Raw genomic sequence first — 23,745 nt, 5'->3', positions numbered from 1 at the left:
TTTGCCCATGGCACTTTTTTTTGAATCAGTTGTATTTTGAGTCTGTAATAGCTTTGAAGCTCGGGACAATAGGCTGCAACCCCTAATGTTTCCACTGTTTAGTCTGAAGCTGCAGGATGCAATAATGTGCTCTGGCAAAGACAACTGAATGGATCACTGTGACCAGGTATCTGTTCAGGAGAAAGAGGACAATTTCCTAATGGAGGAAAACATGTTCTGTAACAGAAGATATTTTCAGTAATGATGAAATCTCATCAGCTAGTCTTTGCTAGGCAGCAAGACCCTGAGGCTTTGAAGCAACTAAACTATGAAGTGAAGGAGTTACTAACATTAAAAACCATTTCTCATTACCACGGTACTATTTTAGAAAGTAGTTGTAGATGCATTTTAGAAGAATTCTGGTGTTACTCAGGGAATTATTGACTAGTAATCCTTACCTCTATACTTGGTAAAATCTGCTGATGGCACAAAGTTGTGTTGGTTAGCTGGGATAAGAAACATCTGTAAGAAACTTGGAGTGACAAGGTAGTCTACCGGGCAGTCAAGTGTCAAATGAAATAAAATGGTCAAGAAATGTAAGCAATACACACTACCTGGAAAAAAATAAATGACATGTACATCTTGTAACATTCAGTTTAAGTACTGGACATCACTGTAGACAGCTCAGTGAAAACTCAGATCTTGGGTGATATTGTATATATTCATAGACGTATATAATGCTGTCTCATCTGGAATACTATAAGTACTGTATGCCACAGACATTATTCTATGTTAAAATGTTTTTGATAGGAAGGGTCTGAAGAAATGCAATCGGAGTGCTTATGAGGGGAAAAAAAAACCAACGACCCCTGCCCCCATCACCACCACCCAGCCTCCCCCCCAAAATCCCAAACACAACCCTTTCAGATGGTGAGAGTCTGAACAGACTGTAAAGTGTTTTACTTACAGAAATAAAAAGGGATGTGATGAGTAGTACTTAAAATACTGAGTGGCAGATCAATTACTTCTTATCTTTCTCACTCATAACATAAAAAAAAAAGCTGACATTCAAAGATGTTAAAAGGTGAGAAATTCAGAACATATGCAAAAGATTTACAGAATTCATTGCCCCAGGTACTCATCAGCATCAAGAAAAAAACCTGAATACTGTGAAACAGTTACTAAAGCCCCCCTTTAAAAAAAAAAAAAAAAAAAAAAAAGAGCCTTCAATTACTTGATATGGGAGCAACAGAATTTAAGTGGATAAATAAACCCCCTCTAGCTAAAAGGCGATTATTAAGCCTCTGGTATTAGCTGTCATCAGAGATGGTACTGATTAAGATGGACACTGAATCTGAGCATGAAGAGCAATTCCTATATTCAGTACTATTTAAACAAAAATGAAAAGCTTGCTTTGATGGAACAGGAAGACAGCATTTCTACCACTGCCTGAAATTGTTTTCTACTTTAAATCAGAATCACTTCAGTCTTACTGAAGCTTAACTTGAACCATTTCCTTCTTGGCTTTGAATCACGCTATTATTCTAAGATAAAGAGATGCTGGAATGGAAATGTTAAGCATCCTTTTTTAGCAGATAAAGCTGTCACTTCTTCAGCTCTTGTGTGCGCTACAAGGTCTTTTATCTTTATACCACCAGTCTATCACAATAATAATAAAAAAAAAATTCTCAAACATTGCTTTATGGAGTACACTTTGTAATCATCTTGTAAGTGCACTTATTTTGTGACACAGCAATCAGCCTGAGCAAAATGCTTTGCCCTGTCTAGACTATAAATAATTTGTCAGTGTTAATTGATGGTCCTGTATGTAGGTTTTCTGCAACCGTGCCAAAAAAACAGGCTTTTACAGATTCTTTACCACACAACAGAATAAGCAGAACCCTACCACGAATACCAGCTCTCTGAACATCACCTACAACAGCATCTCCACAGAGAGCAAGTAACTTAAAAAAAGCAGCAAACAAATGAACTCTCCCTCCTCCAGCCCTACTGCATTAAAGCAACACATAGTTGACCTTGGGCTTTCAGAGATTTCCAGGTCTCTCCATGACAATAATTTACAAAGAAACAACCAAAAAATACTGCTAACGCTGCAATTCCTTGTTTCAGTCTTCATTCTTTGTCCTGAAACCGTTGAAAAGCATTGTTACAACAAGCTCTGGGGTGATTACAAAGGTAACTTGAGATACAGAGAGGATCAGTGCACTAGATCTTTTTGAAAGAGGATTTATTCATGCTTGCTATAACCCAAAAGACATTAAAAACATTTTTTTTTAAATTCTTGTTAATTAAAATCTAATTATTCAATGACTGCTCTGTTTGGCATCTCCAAAAAACGCTCAAGGTCTTGAAAGAAAGAAAAGATAACTCAGTGAGCAATTTATCATAGAAGAAGGATTTTCCCCCCCTCTTTTTTACTACTTACCATGCATAATTAATATGTGATAATACCCATAATGAGTTCCCTAAAACAATTAGCAACGCATCTCCAGTGACCTGCTAATCTGAATATAATGCTTTTAGAATTTGGAGGTGTACCAGTCTCTTTGTGCTTACACACTCACCTCACGTAGAAGCAAAGAAGGCTGCAGAACATAATTTCTTATTCTGCATCACATTTCATCAAGTCCCTTAGCAGCTACTTGATACGTTATCAAGACAAATGCAAGGAAAAAAAAAATTATTCCTGCCTCCCCACCCCCCAAGTAGGGTACCCCAAAGACTAAGAACCAATTATAATCCTTCTTTCCTCTTCCAGACAGATACATTAAGTGAAAGCAAACCTTGACCAGGTTATTTTTCGCATGGAATTTCAATGAGTTTTTTCATCTCCATAAGACAAATACATCCATAAATAAACATGCACTGCAGTAACAAGGGCAACGTCTGGAACACTTAAGAGCTAAATTACTTTCAAGCCATGCAACATCTCATTTTTCTTCCACAAATATATAATAAAGACTGCCAGCATGGAGGGGGGGGGGGGATGTGCACACGCAAGCACACATGCCTCAGGAGAAGAGGGAGATAGAAAATCAACCATGTGAACCGAGAGCATGATAACTGAAAACAAAACAAACCAAACAACTTTATAACTGTCTCCTTCCTTTCATTGTCTTGTAAATATAAAATAGTGGCCTATTATGGATTTAGGGAAAAGGTGCATGTGTATAGCAGATCTTCAGAAGTCCTGGATTGTTAGATGTGGTCAAATAGCTCACATTCTCCTCTCTACAGCCATGTCCATTACACTTATGAAGCTGGAAGATGAGCTTCATAATCACAGACTTCGTCAGCCCGCCTGGGAGTCGCGAATAAGGGCTACAGGCTTAGACTACTTAGAAGCTGAGGAAGGTGCAGGATTCAGCCAACAGACTGTCCAGCAGCAGATCACATAAAAAGTACACTCCACTAGAGTGCTGTGATCTTCGCACCCCAAACTGTAAGCTTCTCATAGTATTTCAAGATGGAGGTCCCAACACATAAAACTCTACATTGTTCAATACCTACTTACTTTAAATTGCCTAATAGGCAATTTAAAGGTATAATTTATTAATAATTTATTCCTTTAAATTTCTCCAGTGTCTGTCTGAAATCAATAGCTTCTCCAGCGGGGCGAGGTGGGAGGGAGGTAAAAAAAACGTTCTGCTGTTTGTTATTTTGCAGTGCCCCACAGTAGCAGGAATTCAAGAGCTAGGCCAGCAACACATACTAAATACTCAAATCACAACTTGCCATCTAGAAATAAGTCTTCAGTCACACTGCAGAGCAAGAAAACTAAAGGCTTTATGAATTCAGGAAAACATTCTAGTCAAGAACCTTCCTGAATAAACAGCTAGTGTACCATGTGGTAACTAGAGCAATCCCCAAGGAAACCCCAAAACTGGAAGGCTGAACTCCTCAGGTTGAAGAGTGCTCAAAAATCTGTTTTCCCCAATTCTTTGAGGAAGTATTTCACACAGTGGGCAAGATAAAGGACAACCCTCTCTTCTGACCTGCTTTAAAAAGAAAACAGAAGTCCCAGATCGCTGCTATGTTCTCTGTGGAGTCAATTTTTCCTGACACTTTAGGAGCACGCTGGGTCTACTTTTCCAATTATGCTTTACAGAAGATTAACTGCAAGAGATGTTTAATTCCTGAGAAATGGACATAGGCTGTTGAGTTTTAGCAATTTTCGACGCACACATGAAAGCAAAAGAACTTGTTTCTCAAAAAACTATAAAGTCAGAGAGGGAGGTTCCTACTGAACCTGGCACCTCATCTTGGTTAGAAGGCAGACAAGTGGAAATGTCCCGTTCTCAAGCCAATAGATAAACCCTTTCAGATTTCACTTGCTATCACCTCTCAACACTTCACGGTATGTCTGCATGAAACAAACTAATCTGGGTACACACAAATGATGCAAAATGCTTCATTCACCTCCCAATCACCCCATGTACAGTAACAGTAAAATCTGCCATATGTCACCTAAATTCGTCAAGAGACCGAACTCTGCTTTTGCTGCAAACTTAAGCACGCCGTGTGTACACAGGAGCAGCGGTTTCAAGCTCTCGTGGCACTGAACGAGTTGCCCAGCAGTCCCACAACCTCCCAGGGAGCATCATCCTCACCAAACACACCTCTGCCAAGGGGGAGTCTGCTCTGCTCTGTTCGGAAGCTGGCCGCTCCGCAGCACAGGATGCGAGGCTCATGGGAACGCGGAGGGAGCACAGCCTCGCAGGTAAGGGACTCCAAACGGGCACTGTGCAAGTAGTGAGGAAATTCTCTCCAAAAAAGCCCAACAAGAAAACACACACACCAGAAACACTCAAACATCTCAGACCTTCAGTCAGTGCACTAACCGCCTGGCTACACAGGAGTTGGCACCAACAGATCAGACCATACAGAAAGTTCTTTACTGGCTCTAACCCATCAACTGCCTAATTTGAATTAATGAACTAAAATTACATCAGTACAGACAAGAAAGTCAACTGGCTTCCGAAAAGAAAAGCCCAATTTCTGCTTTCTACCTCAAAACGCACTGGCAGCTAGAAAGAGTGGTGGAGCAACACTGGTCCCTCCTCACGCAGTCAGCAGCCGCTGGCACGTGCTGTATCTGCTTCTGTACGGACTGCAGCGTACGTGAACAACAGTCATCTGCCACAAACTCTTCTTCGGCTGCCCCACTGAATGCAGCCTAACGCTTTAAAAGTCAGGCGTATTATGACCATTGTGATCGCAGGCTATACCACTGGGAAAAGCAAGTATCTAGCAATATGCTAAAATAACTGGTAAAAATTGTGAGTCCAAGGAGATAAGAGAGCAGAGCTTGGGTGAATCAGAATGGTTTACACCATGAACAGCTGTTTAGAAGAGTGTTTCAGCTGAGGAAAAACTGGTAACATAGGCCTATTCAAAGGACAGACTAGAGCCAAGGTTGAAGAGATAGCCATTGATGTAGGTTTGAACTAAGTTGAAAAATGTCTGTGTATTTTTACATTTAATGCTTTTGTTATTTCTAAAATAAAATGCGTGATTTGAGAATTGCAAACATTCAGGAAAGAGTGCAAGTCAATTTATTTTTAAAATGGAAAAGGGGCAGATTTATGATGACTAAAATATGCGATTCAACAGCAGGGATTCCAGTTTACAGCTCAGTACACCACCTAGAATGGCTGTTCATGCCTTTGTAATTTCTGTACCTTATTTAAAGTACTCCTAATAAATTCATCCACCAGCTATACACGAGGAATAACAGAAACATCACTAATAAAATAACTGCTTATCTGAAAACCATAATAAGTGAAATACATACACTACACACATGCACTAAAAGTGGTGCAGTTGGGGGGGGGGGGGGAAGTAGAAACAGGAAAAAAAAGGAGGGGATAAGAAATAAAAAATAGGTTTTGGCATGCTTTAACACAAGATCACAATAATAATAGTCACGTTAAGTGCTAAATCAGCCTTTTTTACCCTCTGTTTTCCTTGTACAATATAGACTAAAATTACAAAATGGTCATAATGTTCTGACTCTCTATTACTCTTTCACTACATCTTTTGTAGCAAAAAAGTCTCAGAAAATTTCTCTTTGAACTTCTCTTTTCTATGACATAAAAAGTCCACTGAGACTCATAAATCCTAATGCCATTTAATCAGTCTGAAAAATTTTAATGAGCTCTCACTAGATTTGGTACAGAGATTATTTGTAACTATGGGATCAATTAATGAATTAGAAGTGGAAGAAACTACAAAGAAATAGTGTTTTAAATTAAGGCGATGATTTACATCACTTGGAACTTTTTCAATAGAACAGATTGATTCTTCATAAGAGAGTTATGACCATTTGTATTACTATAATGTTTTCCTCTTTTTAAACAACGGATATAAATGGTATTTGTTTGTTTTTAAATTGCACTACTAGTAAGGTCCTTTATTTTAACAGAAAAACTATAGGCAAACCAACCAAAATACTGGAAAGAAAAGCCTTGACCCACCACATCCTCAAGTAGATAAATAATTAATTCATGTGTTTTTAATGACATGAGTATATTGGAAGTATGTATAAATGTTTGCATGGGAATGTCTGAAACCCACTGAGTTAGAGCCATATTTGAAAGAAATTTAGTAGCATAACATTTTTGTTACTATGAAACAAAATTGGTTCAAGATAACATCGAAAAGTTATAGTTGATATATCTTATATACAAATACACACAGAAACACACAATCAGCAAGGTTATGAACTCTTTCAAAGCAAAAATTAATATTCTAATTTTTATAAATTCCAAAGGCATGATTTTGAACAATTTGAGCCCTTTAATTCAAAATGGAACAGAAAAATTTTGTTTAGCGAAAGCACTTTTGTTCCCTTCTTTTTTTTTTCCAGATCAAATCTGTGAAATCTGTCACCGAATCACAGGGTGACTGACGTTGGAAGGGACCTCTGGAGGTCATCTGGTCCAGCCCTCCTGCTCAATATCTCCAAGGAGGGAGACTCCACCACCTCTCTGGGCAACCTGTGCCAGTGCTCGGTCACCCTCACAGTAAAAAAGCGTTTTCTGATGCTCAGAGGGAACCTCCTGTGTTTCAGTTGGTGCCCATTGCCTCTGGTCCTGTCACTGGGCAGCGCTGAAAAGAGCCTGGCTCTGTCCTCTTTAGCCTCTCTCTTCAGGTATTCATATACTTTAATAAGATCCCTCTGAGCATTCTCTTTTCTTCTTCAGCAAACTGCCCCATCAACCAGGTCGTTAATGAAGATGTTAAGCAGGACCGGACCCAGTACTGACCCCTGGGGCACACCACTAGTCACTGGCATCCAACTAGACTTTGTGCTGGTGACCACCACTCTCTGGGCTCAGCTGTTCAGAGAGTTTTCAACCCACCTCACTGCCCGCTCATCTAGCCCACACATCAACAGCTTCCCTATGAGGATCTTATGGGAGAGGGAGTCAACGGCCGCACTGTAGTCCAGGTAGACAGCAACCACTGCTCTCCCCTCATCTGCCAGGCCAGTCACTTCATCAAAGCAGCTTATCAAGTTGGTTAAGCATGACTTCCCTTTTTGGTGAAGCTATGCTGCCTACTCCTGATTACTTCTTGTCCTTAATAATCCTGAAAACCATTTCCAGGCACAGTTGCTCCATCACCTTTCCAAGGATCAAGGTGAGGCTAAGCAGCCTGTAGTTCCCTGGGTCCTCCTTCTTGCCCTTCTTCAAGATAGGAGTGACATTTGCTTTCCTGCAGTCTTTGAGCACTTCTCCCAATCACCATAATTAATCAAAGATTATCAAGAGTGGCTTTGCCATGACATCTGCCAGCTCCCTCAGCACTTGAGGGTGCATCCCATCAGGGCCCATGGACTTAATTCACATCCAGTTTGCTCAAGTATTCCCTGACCTGATCCTCTTCCAACAAGGGTACATCTTCCTTGCTCCAGCCCTTCGCTCTGGTCTCTGGGACCTGGCATTCCTCACCTGCTACATTCACTACTTCAGCCTTTTTCATGTCCTGTGTAACCAAGTCCCCCATCTCATTCAACAACAGGCCAACATGTTCCCTAGTCTTCCTTTTGTCTCTTATGTACTTATAGAAGCCCTTCTTGTTGTCTTTAACGTCCCTTGGCGTATATAGCTGAATATACCAAATTTCACAGTGGTGTCGTCAATGAAACTCCAATTTTGCCTCTGCAGCACATTTTAAAGTTTCGCTTAAAAGGAATGCCCGTTGTAAAAATCTGAAACATAGTAAAATACTAAGTAACTAGAAATTCTAGAAAAATATGAAACAACTTATTTTCCAAATTATGATCATACAAAGGTAGGAAAATAATAAAAAAATCCCAAACAAAAATAATACTTTGGTAAGTTTTTTTCAATTGTCTAAATAAAATGTATGGAAAAGAACATAGTGTTTTGAACATTGTGGCCTGAAATTTCTACAATATTCAAGCACACATTGTTTCTACATGCGTACAGCTCCAGCTGGCTTTCATACAAGTTGCATCTGTGTATTTGAGAGCAGAATTTGGCATATATTTAAAAAAAAAAAATTGAATGTTAATAAAAGACAGAATTTCTAGTATTTAATCTGCAGATCACATTTTGATTACCTGACTGATTTAATTAATTACTCAATATGACAGTGCATTGTTACTAGTGTAGGAAGTTCATATGAAACTTCATGCATTACATGATAGTAAGACATAGGCTGAATTTGCAGGGTGTATCTTGTTTGAAATTCCTGTGCTGTGGTTTCATCGTTGTGCTTATTAAGTTCCTAGTTAACCAAAGACTGCAAACCAGAAGGTCAACATTTAAGAAACTACCAGGTGGACAATTATGACATCCTTCAATGATAGTAAAGCAGACATCATATCCATTTTTATATAATTTTAGAACTGCCTACTTGTATAAGTATGCCTCCACAGCAACAGTCACAGGCTGGTATGCCACTACAGCTAAATTCTGGATTTGGCCTTCTATGGCTACACTGTATTTTTCACTTGGAGCAGCACTGAAGTTCTGAAGCAAATCTGACAGTCCTCAGTTGCTACGTGATGGTTTGTTTCACTAAGTAGTTTTGGTGTGTACTAGGTTGCTTTAGCAGGAAGCTAAAGTGGAAGTCCTCTCCAGGTGCCTATCAAGCAATCTCCAATGCTTAACCAGACATAAAGCTCCAAAGAACCTTATATAGCTTTCAGCCAGGGATCAGAGTAAATGTAATCCAACAAAAAACATTCAAATCCCATATAGCATAGATGTACGGGCCTAAGCACCAAATATACTGCTCTAATAATTTGTTTCTCTTGAGTCCAATTACTTGCTTATGCAGACATTACCTACACCTCCTGATATTTTGCTGCAAACTTGCACGTTACTGATTTTTACCATGAAATCCAAACCTGTAGCTCTATTAGTTCACCGCCTGGGACTAAACACAGCAGATGCCATCACTATACGGCAGTTGGTCATGAATGTTTCAGATAGTTTCACATGTACTGTTTTGATTTTCTTCTTGGGAGTTCTGTGCTTGTGCTAAATTCCCACACTACAACATTTGTGACGTTTGTAGATATGACAAAAAAAAAAGTTCAGCTGAATTATCTGCACTAAGGGAACTCTGAATGCTGTTAAACTTCAAATAAAGGAAAAGCATGCGTTCATTTATGCTCTTCTTCAAAGAAAGGTTGAAGAAAATAACTATACAAAACTACCAGGAATACTCTGAAATTTGGTTTGTCTAACATACCTTTAAAGTTTAAAATTGTGAAGTGTAATACAGATGCTACTATTACCTTCAAATATTTTTTCATTATTAATACAGCTAAGGCTACTCACTGCTGAATAAATAAAAACATCTACATCACAGTGTCACTGTTTTTGTTGTTTGGTTTTGGTTTGGTTTTTTAAATGTTTTTGTCCTTCTTGATTATTACCACCTTGTGACTTTTCTGAAATAGAGCCAAATAAACTAAGAACTTTGGGAAAGCTTTCCCTCTGGATATTACCATTAGGCTCCTCACATGAAATAACAGTTGAATTTGTCATTAACACAGCTGACAATCAATTTCCTTATCTCTCCTTCAGATACCTGTTACAACCCAGCTTTATATAAATTCTGAATACTTTTTTCTCTTTTACTTTCAGAATTACAGAACAGCTTACAGCCACACCTCCATCCAATTGAAAAGCATGCATTAGACACCTCTTATCCTGTTTCAAAAAACCACACCATACAACATTAAAGGAACATATCCTGATTTTTTGTTCCCTAGACAACAGTTAAGCAAGAAAGAATAATTTTATAAGAAAGCAACATTAAGCTGTGGTTTAAGCTTGTTTTCAACTCCTCTCATACTCCCTCCAAAATCTTGGGCTTCTTCCCAGTATTTGCTCTCAATTGAGTATTAACATGTTCAAAATTCGTAACTGCTTGACTCTAAGGTGAGATTTACAGCCTTGCTGTTCAGATTCTTCAACATTTAGATCATACCATACATACAAGGCCAACTCACACAAGTACCTAACATGTCCACACAACTGCCATCTGCATGAACATGATCATATACCTTTATTGTATCTTTTCTGAACATCTAAGTTTCCAAATGAAGTTGATGCACACAGAATGTCAAGAGAACTTCCAACAGAAAAAAAGAAACCCAAATCAAAACCAGTTTGGTTAACACTGTTCATAGTATGCCACCTTGCATCAAACTTACTTCACTTTGTATTCCCAGGCAATGCAAATACCATTTAGACTCTGGGTGAGACCTTGAAGTATGAAAGGCTGAAGAATCTCAGCTAATCATTCTGTATGTATTTGTGTAACCATTTTTTCTTCAACAATCTTATTGAGAAAACAGTAACCACAGTCTAATTCACTTAAAGTTGTTTCTTAAAAATTAGTATGTCATGCATTTTTCTGCAGTAATGAAACTCCAAAACTTCAAAACTTATGTTCCACTCAGGACAGACAAGAAGTGAGAAAAATATTTTAAGGAGAAAGGCAATTTAATTTAAAATAGAAGTGAAGACATTATTTTAACTAACTCTCAATTTATCTTTCAAATATTCTCCCTACAGATTTCTATTTCAGAATCAAGTTTGGGAAGTTATATATAAGAGAGAGAACCTAAACACCTCTACTATTTGAGAAAGATTGCTCAAACTGATCGGTTTTAAATCAGAAAACAAGAATTATGATCTCAGAGATTTAGAATGCAACAGGAAAGAGATGGCTTAGGAAAAATATATGCCCTCTTTACAAAGAAGTATCTTTAATGTTTAGACACTTAAGAGGTAAATCAGCCATGAATGTATGAAAAATAAACTGATCTATGTTTAAATAACTGTTTCCAAACTTTGAGTAGTGAAGTTAAGCTTGCAGATTTATGCACAGAGAAGAAAATCATTACACTTTCCTATTACTGCACACTACCATGTAGTAAATCAGAGCAATCTGCATTACAAACATTATACATAGTGGGGGGAAATTATGTTTTCCAACAATCTCTTGCTTCAGCAGCATAAACACCTTTGAAAACAGAGGCTGCTGATTTTTATAATATTTATATTAAATCTTAATCTAAGTATTTATCATGTTAAAAACCCCAAATATCCAAATATAGCCCAAAGAGAGTATTCCTAACTTTTCAGTTAATTTGCTCCCACCCCTTCTTACCTTCTCTGGAGGTGCAGGAGGGTGAAATCTCTTTGCACAAACTAGAAATGCATCAGGCTCTGGCTTGCCACACTTCACCTCAGGGTCATCTCCCAACACAATATGATGAAAAAGACCAAAGAAGTCTTTGTGTCTGGCTGTTTTCATCTGAAATGTCACTTCAGCTGAGCTGGTGGCAACGGCTATGGGTATGTTGTGTTTGTGTAAATGACGGATCAGCTTATCAACCCCTGCAAGACAAATATATACATTTTATTTTTATACATATGCATATATGTAGGTACCTACTGACAATGTATTTAGCAGTACTTCAACAATGGTGTCTTACTGGCTATAACAACCTATTTCAATCAGTTAGTGTAGAAGAAAATTCTTGCAATACCTGAAACGTTCCTTCTCCACACAAAAATCATGGAACATTCCTCAAGGTATATACTTGTTCTGTCATCAAATGATGTTTTTCTCAAAATATGCCAAAAATGGGTTCAACATAATTGCCTAGGTACACCCACCACCCACTAGAAGCTCCTTAAGCAATGTCCCCCAAATTACGTATATTTATTACTTCAAACTCTCTGTAAGTAAAAGAAAAGCACACAGGGGAACATTTTCTTTTATACACAGTTACACTCCTGAAAAGGTGAAAAAAAAAAAAAATCAAAGTCAAAGAAATATACTCTTCTCACTGAACTGTATAGTTTTAATTTCTGAAGCAGGTATCCAGCTGGCTTAAACCAGCCCCTAAGAGAGCTCAGTTTCTCTCTTCTGCAATTACTAAAGCAAGTAACACTGGGCAGAGGAGGGGAGCTGTCAGTCACAGTTGTTAATACCAGAGCTTTATCTGATTTATCTTTATCTGATGCTGTGAACCCAGAGTAATGAACACCTCAAGCCTAATGGGTAGAAACTTCAATCTGATCCAGTCTTCTAGAGAAGGTTAATGCAGGGAACAGTGACAACACAGCAGTCTGTGTAAGAGGGAAACATACTTCATTATTTGGTGCAAGTTTTGAGTTTCCTATGCAGAGGTTTCAATGCTTCTTCGCTGCAGCATTCTAAATGCTGGATACCTCTCCCAGACAAAACAACTAGCAGTGTCTAATGGAGAACGAGAGTGGACATCCAGTCTTTACCAATTCACAAGAGAAAATCCCGCCAAATCTGAAAAATCATTTGGGCTCTGCTTCTTGGCATGAACCCAAACTGTGTTGGACACTGGATATTAGTTTCAGGTAGCTAAGCCTCTGATTGACTTCTGTCTCTTTGAACCAACCTGAGAACAATTCTTTGTTTTCATCTTCCAACTGCATGAATTTTTACCCCACTTTTCATGCCTGGTTATACTACAGTAATCTTACTCCCTTCCTCTTGATTCACTGTCATACTTATGCCTGGTCCCTGCTCCCTCAAAGCATTCCTACTCCTCATGTTTATTTAATTCTTTCCTGTGCCACCCTGTCATCTCTAATTTGCATATCCCATGCGATCCAGCCTTTCTGCTCCATTTTGACAATTCTATAAACAACAATCTTATCTGCAGTACGTTTTTCCCAAGTACAGTCATATGCCCAACTTTGAGAATTAACAATTACTACTGATAATAAAGTGTGCAGATTAGTAAATTGGTGCATTAACTAACCCATCTATCTGGAAATATGACCTGTAGATGTGGCCCTCTGCAGATCTCTATTCTCCAGAATCTAATCAACCAATTAGTAACTGACATTTCCAGCTCCATGCTTGTACTTGAAGACAGCCTTTAAACTATAAATACATGCACTTCTGTGATTTTAGATTTCCAGTTGGACAGAAGCAACAAGTGTTATTCCTCCTCTAATGTCAATGCATCACCCATTTAAAAGCCTTCCTATGCCCCCTTAAATGGTTATACTAACAGTAAGCAAGTGCATTTTTTCCCAAATGATGCTACTCTGTCCTCTTACTGAAATATGATGCTAAATACAAGTTAACTTTTTATTCCAGATACAGATTATGTCTTCATTCTGAAACATGTGAACTAAGTCCATATTAAATTAATGGAAGTACTAAGATCTCTCAATGTAAAGCAGTAGCCTAAATGTCTTTTTTAAAATAAAATGCATTAATTCAAAGGAATTTATTCTAAATAATCTGCAACATTTAGCAAGGCTAGCATATTGTGTGTGTAGTAATATAAAGAAGGTTAAAGATTACACAAGAAGACTTTTCCTATCTTCTACGCCCTTGCTACGATATTGTTAGTTTTCTCTAAAGTTGTGCTCTTTTCAAACAGCTGATTTTCTTCAGTCCCACTGCATCACAGCTTCAGTTCATCTGTCACAGGGTATGTTTATTTTATGTTTCTATTGGAGGTAGCACTGCTGCAGAAAGGTTATTTCTTCAGGGTTCTCTCTTATATACCCCCAGCAAGTCATGATTTCAGCGTGTAAATGTGTGTGTGTGTGTTTACTTTCTCTTTTTCACTTCCCTCACTACAAGGGAGCTAAAATGCAGCTGTCCCTAATAGCTCCAGAAAGTAGAGACTTACATTATTCAGAAAGTGCACTTTAATAGAAATATGCTATTTAAAAAATGATTATTTGCATATGTGTGAACATAGCAAGACAGATTAGAAAAAAAATACAAGGGGAAGATCAGCTGCATGGAAAAAAAAAAATTAAATCGCATATGGAAGAATAGCTAGCATAACTTAACAAGCTCAAGACAGTAGCAGTTGAAAAATATTTTCATTCCAGGTTTGTTATTTCTTTGTAAAAGCTATAGATCAACAAAGTCTATTTTTGTTTGCGTCAATTACCACCAGTATAGCTCTAGACACTTTGCCACCACATCGAATTACTGACACAATTATTGTACTAATTCAGCATATAATTCTTCCTTAGGAAGATAATAACTTTCTTAGTATCTTTCTTGTGCTTTTTTTACAGAAAACATCAACAGAATGGGAAGTAGGGAACTGCTTTACAGATCTGTAAGAAACTTCCCCTGGCATATACTTTATCATTATATCCCCTATAGCTACACAGATTTTTTTCAATCAAATGAAGACTTCAGTTACATCAAAAACAACCAATTAAAAACTAAATGGCTATGAAGAAGCACGGTGAAAATTCCTGCGAACTCGCTAACTTCTAACTTACTTGTAGCTACCATGTAAGGGATTGATGCCCATCCATCAGAGAGGGACCCATCTGCTAGGATTCCTGGGACCATCCTTCACCCCTCCTACCGAAAGCTTAGCCACATGCAGCAAGTTCTTTTTTTTTTTCTTTTTCTTTTTTCTTTGAGCATCTTTGATTAAAAACAAAAAATAAAGAAAGATCAAAAGAAATAAGGATCTCTGTTTTTCCAGCATGAGGATATGCTCCTAATGCGGTACACATGCAATTAACAATGTTAGGCAGTACAACATAAATTCTTCAAGTAGTCATAAAAAAACCCCAGGAATAAATATCCCACATTGCTATGCTTTATTTCCAAATGTACCCTTTCATTTCAAATAATCAAAAAGGTAAATACTGCTTCTTTCCTCTATCTCTTTAAATATTAAGTTTTGGAATAGACACAGAAGTTTACTATACTCTAAATGTAATAGTTAAACACCAGTGACTATTGGAAAGAAAAGGTGAAAAGAATTCTAAGCTGAATTTAGTTACAGAAGCTGAAAAGAAGAAGGATCAACTTTAAATGTCAGCATCTTTAAAACCCGATTAATCACAAATGTCAATGAAGTTAACAACTTTGGGAAAAGAAAAACGAACCAAACCAACAGAAAGGAGATTTCTTCTGAGACCACAGATGCATTTAAAAGGAAGAGATCAGCACTTTTGTTCTTAAAGTTGCAGAAAAGCATGTATTTTATATATTTTTTTTTTTTAAAAAAAAAGGAAATATTATTCCTTCATTAGACTCCCAATGTGGTGTTTGTTCTTCTTACATTCAGCTGAAACCATGGTGACTAATACATTGGATCAACTGACAAACTAAAATTAAGACTTATACCGAACAACAAAACCCTTGGGCTGTCACATTTTCCTTTTCATTGACTAATACAAACATGTACAGCAGGAGTTCAGGAAACCAAATAATGCTACGCTAAAATGATCTAACGATAGTCCCTATCTAATTATTTATATGCTATAACAACACTGTTTTCTACATGATTTTTTTTTTCAGTTATCACATTTTATAATCAAATGGCATTATTCGTTATGAAGTGAAAATTAACAAGACAGAACTCCTGAGAGCTAATTCAAATTGATGGAAAACAAAGGGAATTTTTATTTTCCTTTTAGCTTTATACAGACATGAGCTCTGTGTCATATAGAATACTTCAGAATAGTGAATAACACATACATTTTTGCTACATTCTATTTGACATGCTTTCACATTTTTGTATCATCCTTTTTCTTGTGTTTGTCTACCACTGAACAGAACACTGTTCTTAACTTATGCCACTTCTGGAACTCCAGATTCAGACCTATTTCATGTGAAATGCCTCCAGACAAATAATGAGATAATGTAAAGCTCTTCTATTTTTTTCTAATATAAGTCTCCAATCAAACTTTTGTCTTACAAAGCATTTTTTTATTTTTCTCTTTTCCTAAAGTGAAGTTTCTATGAACATGTTATAGTAGAGTATAAGAATGCTTTTCAAGATAGAAAAGAAAGTGATCTCCATCATAAACTGGGCAAACATATGAGACAGGGAAGAAGATTATTCATGCCGCTTCAGCACTGAACCATAATTTCAGTTTCCTCTCTTCACCAGTTGAATGATTTCTGGTGTTCATATTTCTGCTTGCAGTTGATTCATTTGAAGGCATAACTACACCATCATGCAGACAATCACACACTAAGCTCTGCCAGTACCTTAACCTGAAAATCCACTCTTTGATGGTCTTAAAAGCACAAAGTCCTACAGTCTTACAGCTTCAGGAATACAGCTGGCTTGCGTGCTGCCAGCATAGAGCGCAGGAACAAGGTCAAATAAATGCCCAGGCCTACACAGACCGTCCCATGGTCTTTTCTAAAGTCTGTTTCAATCCTAAAAAGATGAACATAAGCTACGTAAGAAAAAGCCCTTAAAAAATGAACGGAACTCCCCAAGGCCTTATCTTAAGAAAAAGCATACATTGTAAACAGGACCACAAGAAGTTAGTATCCTACAATTTACAAGGTAACTTTTATGAAAGTTAAGCTTCAAAATCACGTTACAGGAGCTCCTACCTGGCTGAGAAGGCCTCAAAAAAGCAAACAGTGGCATTTTTTGTGGCAAATCCTTTCATGAACATCACAGCGTACTATACCTTTCTTGCATCTCTTTAGTCCTTCCATGGGTGCCACCTAGGTACTAATTATATCTAATTTCTAATTAGTAGTATTTAAACCATTATATAATCCCAGGAAGAGAAACAGGAACTCAGTGGGCAATGGGGGGGGGGGGTGGAAGTGCGTGTGCGCGTGCACGTGTGTATGTTTTTAAATTTGTTATTTGAACGCTAACATGTTCTGCTAGAGAGGATATCTAGCAGACACATCCCAATTTTTCCCACCCTCAAACAAAACCCAGACAGCTTGCAGGGGTTTCGGTTCTGCACCAACCATCATAGATAATATTCCTTCACAGTTTTCAACTAATTTAGTTATGGTGTTAACCAATTTAAGAACATCTGGGGCAAGCTGGAACAGAGAGCTATCATATACATTAATACCTTATATTCTTCCAAATGAGCGTTGCCCTTATTCAAACAATTACAGTGTCAGACATCTAATAATTGGAGAAATAGTATAACGTAGGATTACTTTGGTTCGAGACAGTAAATAATGAAAAAAAAAAGCAACCAAACCAAACAAAACACCATAAATACAGCACATTCCTTATACTAATTAAAAGCAAGCATCAAGTAGCCAATGATACCAGGTTATATTGTGAAGTTTCCATAGATTCTGCCTGTTCATTTTCAGATTCAAGTGAAAGTTTAAGCTAAACTATTACAAAAAGCTAAAGGCTACATGTACAGAAATGATAAAAGCTTCAGAAAGACTTAAAATGATTATTTTGTGTCTTCCTCTGCTGCTTTTTTAGAAAGCAAACACATGTGAACTCTTATATCATAGAATCATAGAATGAATCATAGAATGGTTTGGGTTGGAAGGGACCTTAAAGGTCATCTAGTCCAACCCCCCTGCCCTGGGCAGGGACACCTTCCACTAGACCAGGTTGCTCAAAGCCCCATCCAACCTGGCCTTCAACACTGCCAGGGATGGGGCATCCACAGCCTCTCTGGGCAACCTGTTCCAGTGCCTCACCACCCTCATAGTGAAGAAAAAGCCCCAAAATAGCAAATGGGTATTTTAAAACCGATATGAAGATGACTTTCTATGCCCAAAAGCTTCTCCACAGTTCAGTTACTTTAATGAAAGATTTTCTCATTTAAAACCTTCTCTCACACAAGCCTCAAGTCATTGTGATTATAGTAACAACATTACGGTTATCTACAACTGCTGTGTATCCTTTGACATAGTTTTGCGGACTACAGAAATACTTTAGAAAAAGTGAGTTATTTAGGACATTTTACTTTAAATTGTCTTATCCCCCTCCCCAGTTATTTACTAGTTATTTGATTATTTATCCAGTTAAATTCCTGTGCTATTCTTATTTTTTGTCTGTATTTTGTAATCACAATATGTAATTTGGTCTCCAGTTAATTTTAATTGTTGAAAAGATACTCATTCTCCTTACTTCAATAAGCTATACTGGCCACTCTGATTTGACAATTTATTCATGAGTACTATTAGTCAAATTTATTTTATTGTCAACTGTAATTATAAGCCAAAGGAACAATTATCTCCCTAAACTTTTTGATAAGAAATGTGCTTCTTTGAAAAATGGGGTGTGGTACTGAAACATGGTACAAAGTTCTTTTTAATCAAGAAACTCCCCTGTATTTCATGGGCAACCAAACCTTTTCCTATGTATATTTTATTGTATCTATATATGCTTGAGTTTTCTTGGACTTTTTTTTAATCTGAGCTACTTACTCTCTTCCAAAAAATACCCATTTTTGTTTTCTTTTTTTGGAGCTCAGCTACACTATGTAGCCTGTGCTAATATAACTATACTTGCTAAGTCTTGTAGCTGAGATGCAGCATATTCTGCAGAAGAAACAATATGGCTACAGTATTCTTTTTAAAGAATACTCTCTTGATCAACAGATTTTTGCCCTGTACACTGAAATTTCTGTTGGAAGAACTACACTGGTCACCAAGCGCTTTCTTCACATAGCTCGCACACAAATTATGAGCCCAAATACAACTTCACACTCTTTTTGCAGACTTTCAGCACTCCCTCTGAGATCTTCATACACATCTATCACAGTGTTGCTCCTCTTTCACCCCAGTGTAGATAACAGTTAGCTTTCTACTCACACTAACAGCATGAGAACAGAGGACACCTGCCCTCTGGGGCACCAAAATCAAGGCTCTTTAGAAACCCATATTCAAGTCCACTTCATTTTGTTGTAATGTTACACAAAACAAGCTGAGAGCATTCAGTGTGTATTTGGAAAAGATTTACTGCTGAGAAAGAACCTAAAGGAAACCAAAGTGCTCCATGCATTGTTTAAATTAACTATGTACATGCATTGTGCATGTTTTGTATGATTTATGTCCAGTTGTGCACAAATGGAAATCTTAAGGATAAATATAGCCTCTGTATGAAAAGACTGCTCCTCTTTTTCAAAATTATTTACACTTTCTACATTGACTGTAGTATCAGACCAAACTTAAAGCTCTTCAAGATTTCATCACTCTCTTTAATCAAAGAAAAGCTAACATTACCACTCAGAGCTTTGTCAAGTTTATTAGATTTCTAGCCAATTCGAAGATAATTCTTTAGAATTCATAGAAGTGATCCTATGGTAAAAAACCTCAGCAGCCTCTGAACACTAAAAGCACCCAACAACAACAACAAAAATAATCTCATGTAGATGAAGCAGCTGTTTGTTCACTTAAGTCACAAACTGATTAAAAAAATGTTTTTAATGTAGTCTGGTGTGTTACAACAGTTGCAAGCCCATCAGCACAGTGCTATTGATTATCTACACTTGCTCTCAATTCTGAAGTGAAGTCAGCATTGCTGCTGTGAAGGTGACAGCGCGACAGAGGTGGGGCTATCCATCATTTGGTGTAATTGCCGTGAATCTGATCAGACTATGGAAACGCTACTCTCAGATCCACCTCTTTCTTTTTTGTTCTGAGATATTAAAAATGCTATCTGCAATGGTATGTTACCTTTTCACTGAGCTACAAAAGCGGAGGTGGAAACTAATAATCTGTTTACCAATTTGGAAGGTAATTGGCTATTAATAAAGAATTCTACCTTCTCATCTTATTGCTCTCTAAAAAGTACCAGAGATCCTTTCTGGTGGCAGAGACTCCCTGTTCACCAAACTGATAATCTCATTTAGTCTGGACATACTGACACATGCATGGACATGGAAAAAATATAAGTACTAAACTTTACACAGTTCAGAACCTCTATCAGCTGTGTTGCTGACTTCCTGGTAAAAGCATTTTTGGGTTGCAATCCTTTAGGACTTAATGCAAAGGCCAATGCTTGAAATCAGCCAAACAGACAGCATCATTCTGAGTTTGCAGCTAATTGACTGATCTCTAGGAGTTACAGGCTCACTGAGCCCAGCACGGACTCACTAAAGTTTCCTACCATTAAAACAATAATAGCAAGGAAAAGAAAAGATAACATGGTGGGAAGTCTGTTTAACTGTTAAGGGCACAACATGAATCAAGGAAACAATAGCTAAGCAAACTTGACTGCTAGTTGAATGGAACTGCTGGAGAAAAAAACATGTATGACTTTTAGAGTGAGCTGCCATTGAGCAGCTGTTTTTCTTTCTTCTCTTTTTATGATTTCTGACTGGCTTCATTTGGTACTAAAACTGAGCTATGAAATTACCTCCTCATGTCTGCAAGAGACAGTCAATGGTACTTGAACTGGAAAATAGTTTGCACATCACATTCTGCACTGGCTGAACAGGAGCTGCAACAAAGAAATCCCAGTTATCATGAAAATGACCAAGGAATGGAAAACGTCTGAAAGGTATACACAACCACAGAATCCTTAAGGATCTGTGCTTTGTGATGCTAATGAGCCAAAAACCAGAGACTGCTATGAAAGAATGGCATTAATTTCATAACCCTGACATGATTATAGTAACAGTTGGCAGCTACGTAACTTGGAGTTAGGTTTTTCTGACTCTGTATATTCTGGGTTTATGTTAAGCGAAAGCACACCAATACATGTATAGGTAAACGTACATACGCATGGTTTTCTTCTGCTCCACTTTTCACTCCTTATTCTTCTGACAATTCACTTCCATGCAATATAGTACTGCATTTGCAGAAACAGAAAGTCTACTATGTTACTCTTGCAGATAACAATGTCTGTACTCTGACATAAATATTTAGAAAAGCAGCACAAGTGGCAGCCCTGTCATTTTGTCAGCATTGTCTTGGATTAATTCCTTTCTCCACTGAAATCAAAACCAGTCTTCCCTAAGTTTCTTTCAGAACTAAAAATAAAACTAACTGTAAAAAACTCTCAAATAGTTATCAGAAAATTCCACATTAGAAATGGATATACCGTCTTCATAGATGAAATCTGTATTTTGACCACAGCCTGATGTACTGAAGCTTGTCAGTCACTTCAGCTATACCGAAATAGTCAAAATTCCATCTTCAACCACTAATGTCTCAGAATTGTTGTACATTAAGTGGCATGGCTGTGATACAGCCTGTCAAGCAAAGAGCTGCTTTGCCAATCGTATATTCATACAACTTCCACATCATCCTTAACCATTACTGACATACCTGTCAATTACTTGAGTGGGAATTAACAGTTATCATTGCTGGCAAAACATGTGTATAGCTCATTCTGTGTCCAGAAACAAGTGCTCCTTTGCTTGAGTCACTTTTTCAAACAGCTGGTCATCATTCACTGCTCTCCACCAAACCAAATCTGAATCCCGTTTTTTTGAAAAACTGTAGAAATTGATTGAAAAATAGAACCTCACCTGCCTATTAACTGCCAAAAGATGGCCAGAGACTCAGCATGTCAGTCATCTTATTCCATTAATAAATATGACAATTAACTTTCACTTCCCTGTATTTACCTGTAACTATCTGAAAGATCATTTTAGCCCGAGAACATTGTAAATTCAAAACGACACCACAGTCTTACATCTTAAACAACACCTGCATGAAGTCCATTCTTGATTAAAGAACATTAAGAGACTGTAGAATAAATCCACAAGGATCACCTTAATAAATATCCTCAGAAAATACAAAAGGACAGAAGAAAAGTATCAGATTAAAAAATCTGGTTAATCAGATTGAAGAACAAGTCAGTCCTTAATGAAACTAAATAGTAACTAGCTGGAGCCACTTCTTTCTAGATTATTAGCTGACATCAACCTGGTTTTCTCAAAATTCATGGCAAATTCAGCTTGTATCTCATATGCTGCTACCAAGTAAAGTACAGATTCCATTACTTCAGTGACCAAGGCTGCCTTTGCTCCCAACAATGGCCAGTGAACATGAAGTATTTAAGTTCACATCAATTCTGCTTTAGAAAATAGTCTGAAGAAAGTTATCACATGTATTTAGTTGAACTGAAAAGATAATCGTTTGAACAATTCTGGTGATGATAAAAATGTTTACTTGCTTGTCCCAGTAAAAATTTTGCTTGTTTCACCTATAATAGCCCAGCTTCAGCAAGCCCAGAATTCACTTTTTGAAGGCAGGAACAGCACAAAACTTTGTGTTTCCTTCGGCTAATCTGTTCCATCACCTCTCTGCAACTCTGTTCAAGCCAGCTCAGCCACATTATCACAATCCTCAGCAGGCACAGAATATCCTCTTAATGGCATCTATTACCTGTGCTGTTATATTACAGCAACTCTTCTCTGTGTCTCCTAACATTTCACCCAGTCTGTCCATCTGGCATTTTCTAAGCCCAGACTAGGGTTTTTTTGTTTGTCTTGCAAAAGATACAGCTGCAAAGTTAGTCCCAGAAGTTTGACATGAAAAATGAAAAACACATCCCTCCATCTTTCTTGTTTTCCTGGAGAGTTTAACTAGGCTTACAGTTTTAGGTGGATCTGTAAGTGAGAAAGATGCCATTTGAAAAATCTTGCATATAAGGCATCAGAGAGATTAAACTAAAGTTGGCTGCACAAAATACTCAACTTTTTAAGCTGCCTAAAAGAATTACACCTTTTCTTTTTGCTGCCTGTTATTTATTCCTAACATATCGCATATTTTTAACTTTCATCCTCTTAATGCATTATAAAACCAGGTATAAAAAAGCATCTAAAAATTAAAACATCATTAATGCGCTGTAGAGATTGTCAGAACAAACAAGCATGCATTCAAAAAGAAAAAATTGTAATAGTTAGACTTGTTATAGTGACATGTAGTTATTTCACTTCTAATACTTTTTTTTATTCCTCCCCCTTTCCTCCCTCCTCCCTTTTTTTTCCTTCATAAATTATTGATATTTGCTCCAGGAAGTTTAACATTGTAAAAAAAAAGTTAATAGCAATACTAGCTTTAGGTATTGCTTGTCTCGCACGGCTGAGGATTCTTCTCGAAGCATTTCAGATGTAAATGTAATGGAATATAAAACCAGAAGTTCACACCACAGGTAAGATTCATTCTCTTGCTTATCTTGGTTTAAGCTACTCATGTGGGCTTCCTGCATAATCCCTGGTAAAAGACTGTCACGGTCCACTCGGTGGACTCGTGATGGTTCGTTTGCTACGATCTCGAAAGTGCAAAATTAAGGTGACCAACACCAAAGGGGATAGCAATAATCACACAGTAAAACTTTATTGTATTGCCTGTGAAGAGGCACGCGATAGTTAGGGATGGGTGAAAGAAAGGAGAAAAGAGTAAAGTTAAGTTTAGAGAGAGGAGAAAGAGAAGTTACAGCTACCACCGCTGATCTCAAGACGTCCTAATGGTCCCGGGTCCAGCTGATGCTGCGTCGTCGATCGTCGTGGC

The 23,745-nt window shown here is 37.5% G+C and overlaps 1 protein-coding gene across 2 annotated transcripts in view; it reads right to left on the bottom strand.

Annotated features, from left to right (window-relative positions):
• Positions 1-23,745, bottom strand: part of PUDP (pseudouridine 5'-phosphatase) — a 74,977-nt gene that overhangs the window by 20,712 nt on the left and 30,520 nt on the right. For both annotated transcript variants that reach the window (XM_052773849.1, XM_052773850.1), the window contains exon 3: positions 11,662-11,891. In XM_052773849.1, coding sequence (XP_052629809.1) covers positions 11,662-11,891 — 230 coding nt within the window. The remainder of the gene's footprint in view (positions 1-11,661; positions 11,892-23,745) is intronic.

This window comes from Harpia harpyja, chromosome 22 (assembly GCF_026419915.1).
Source record: "Harpia harpyja isolate bHarHar1 chromosome 22, bHarHar1 primary haplotype, whole genome shotgun sequence".
NCBI classification, from domain to species: domain Eukaryota; kingdom Metazoa; phylum Chordata; class Aves; order Accipitriformes; family Accipitridae; genus Harpia; species Harpia harpyja.
This window is presented reverse-complemented; position numbering and strand designations above follow the sequence as displayed.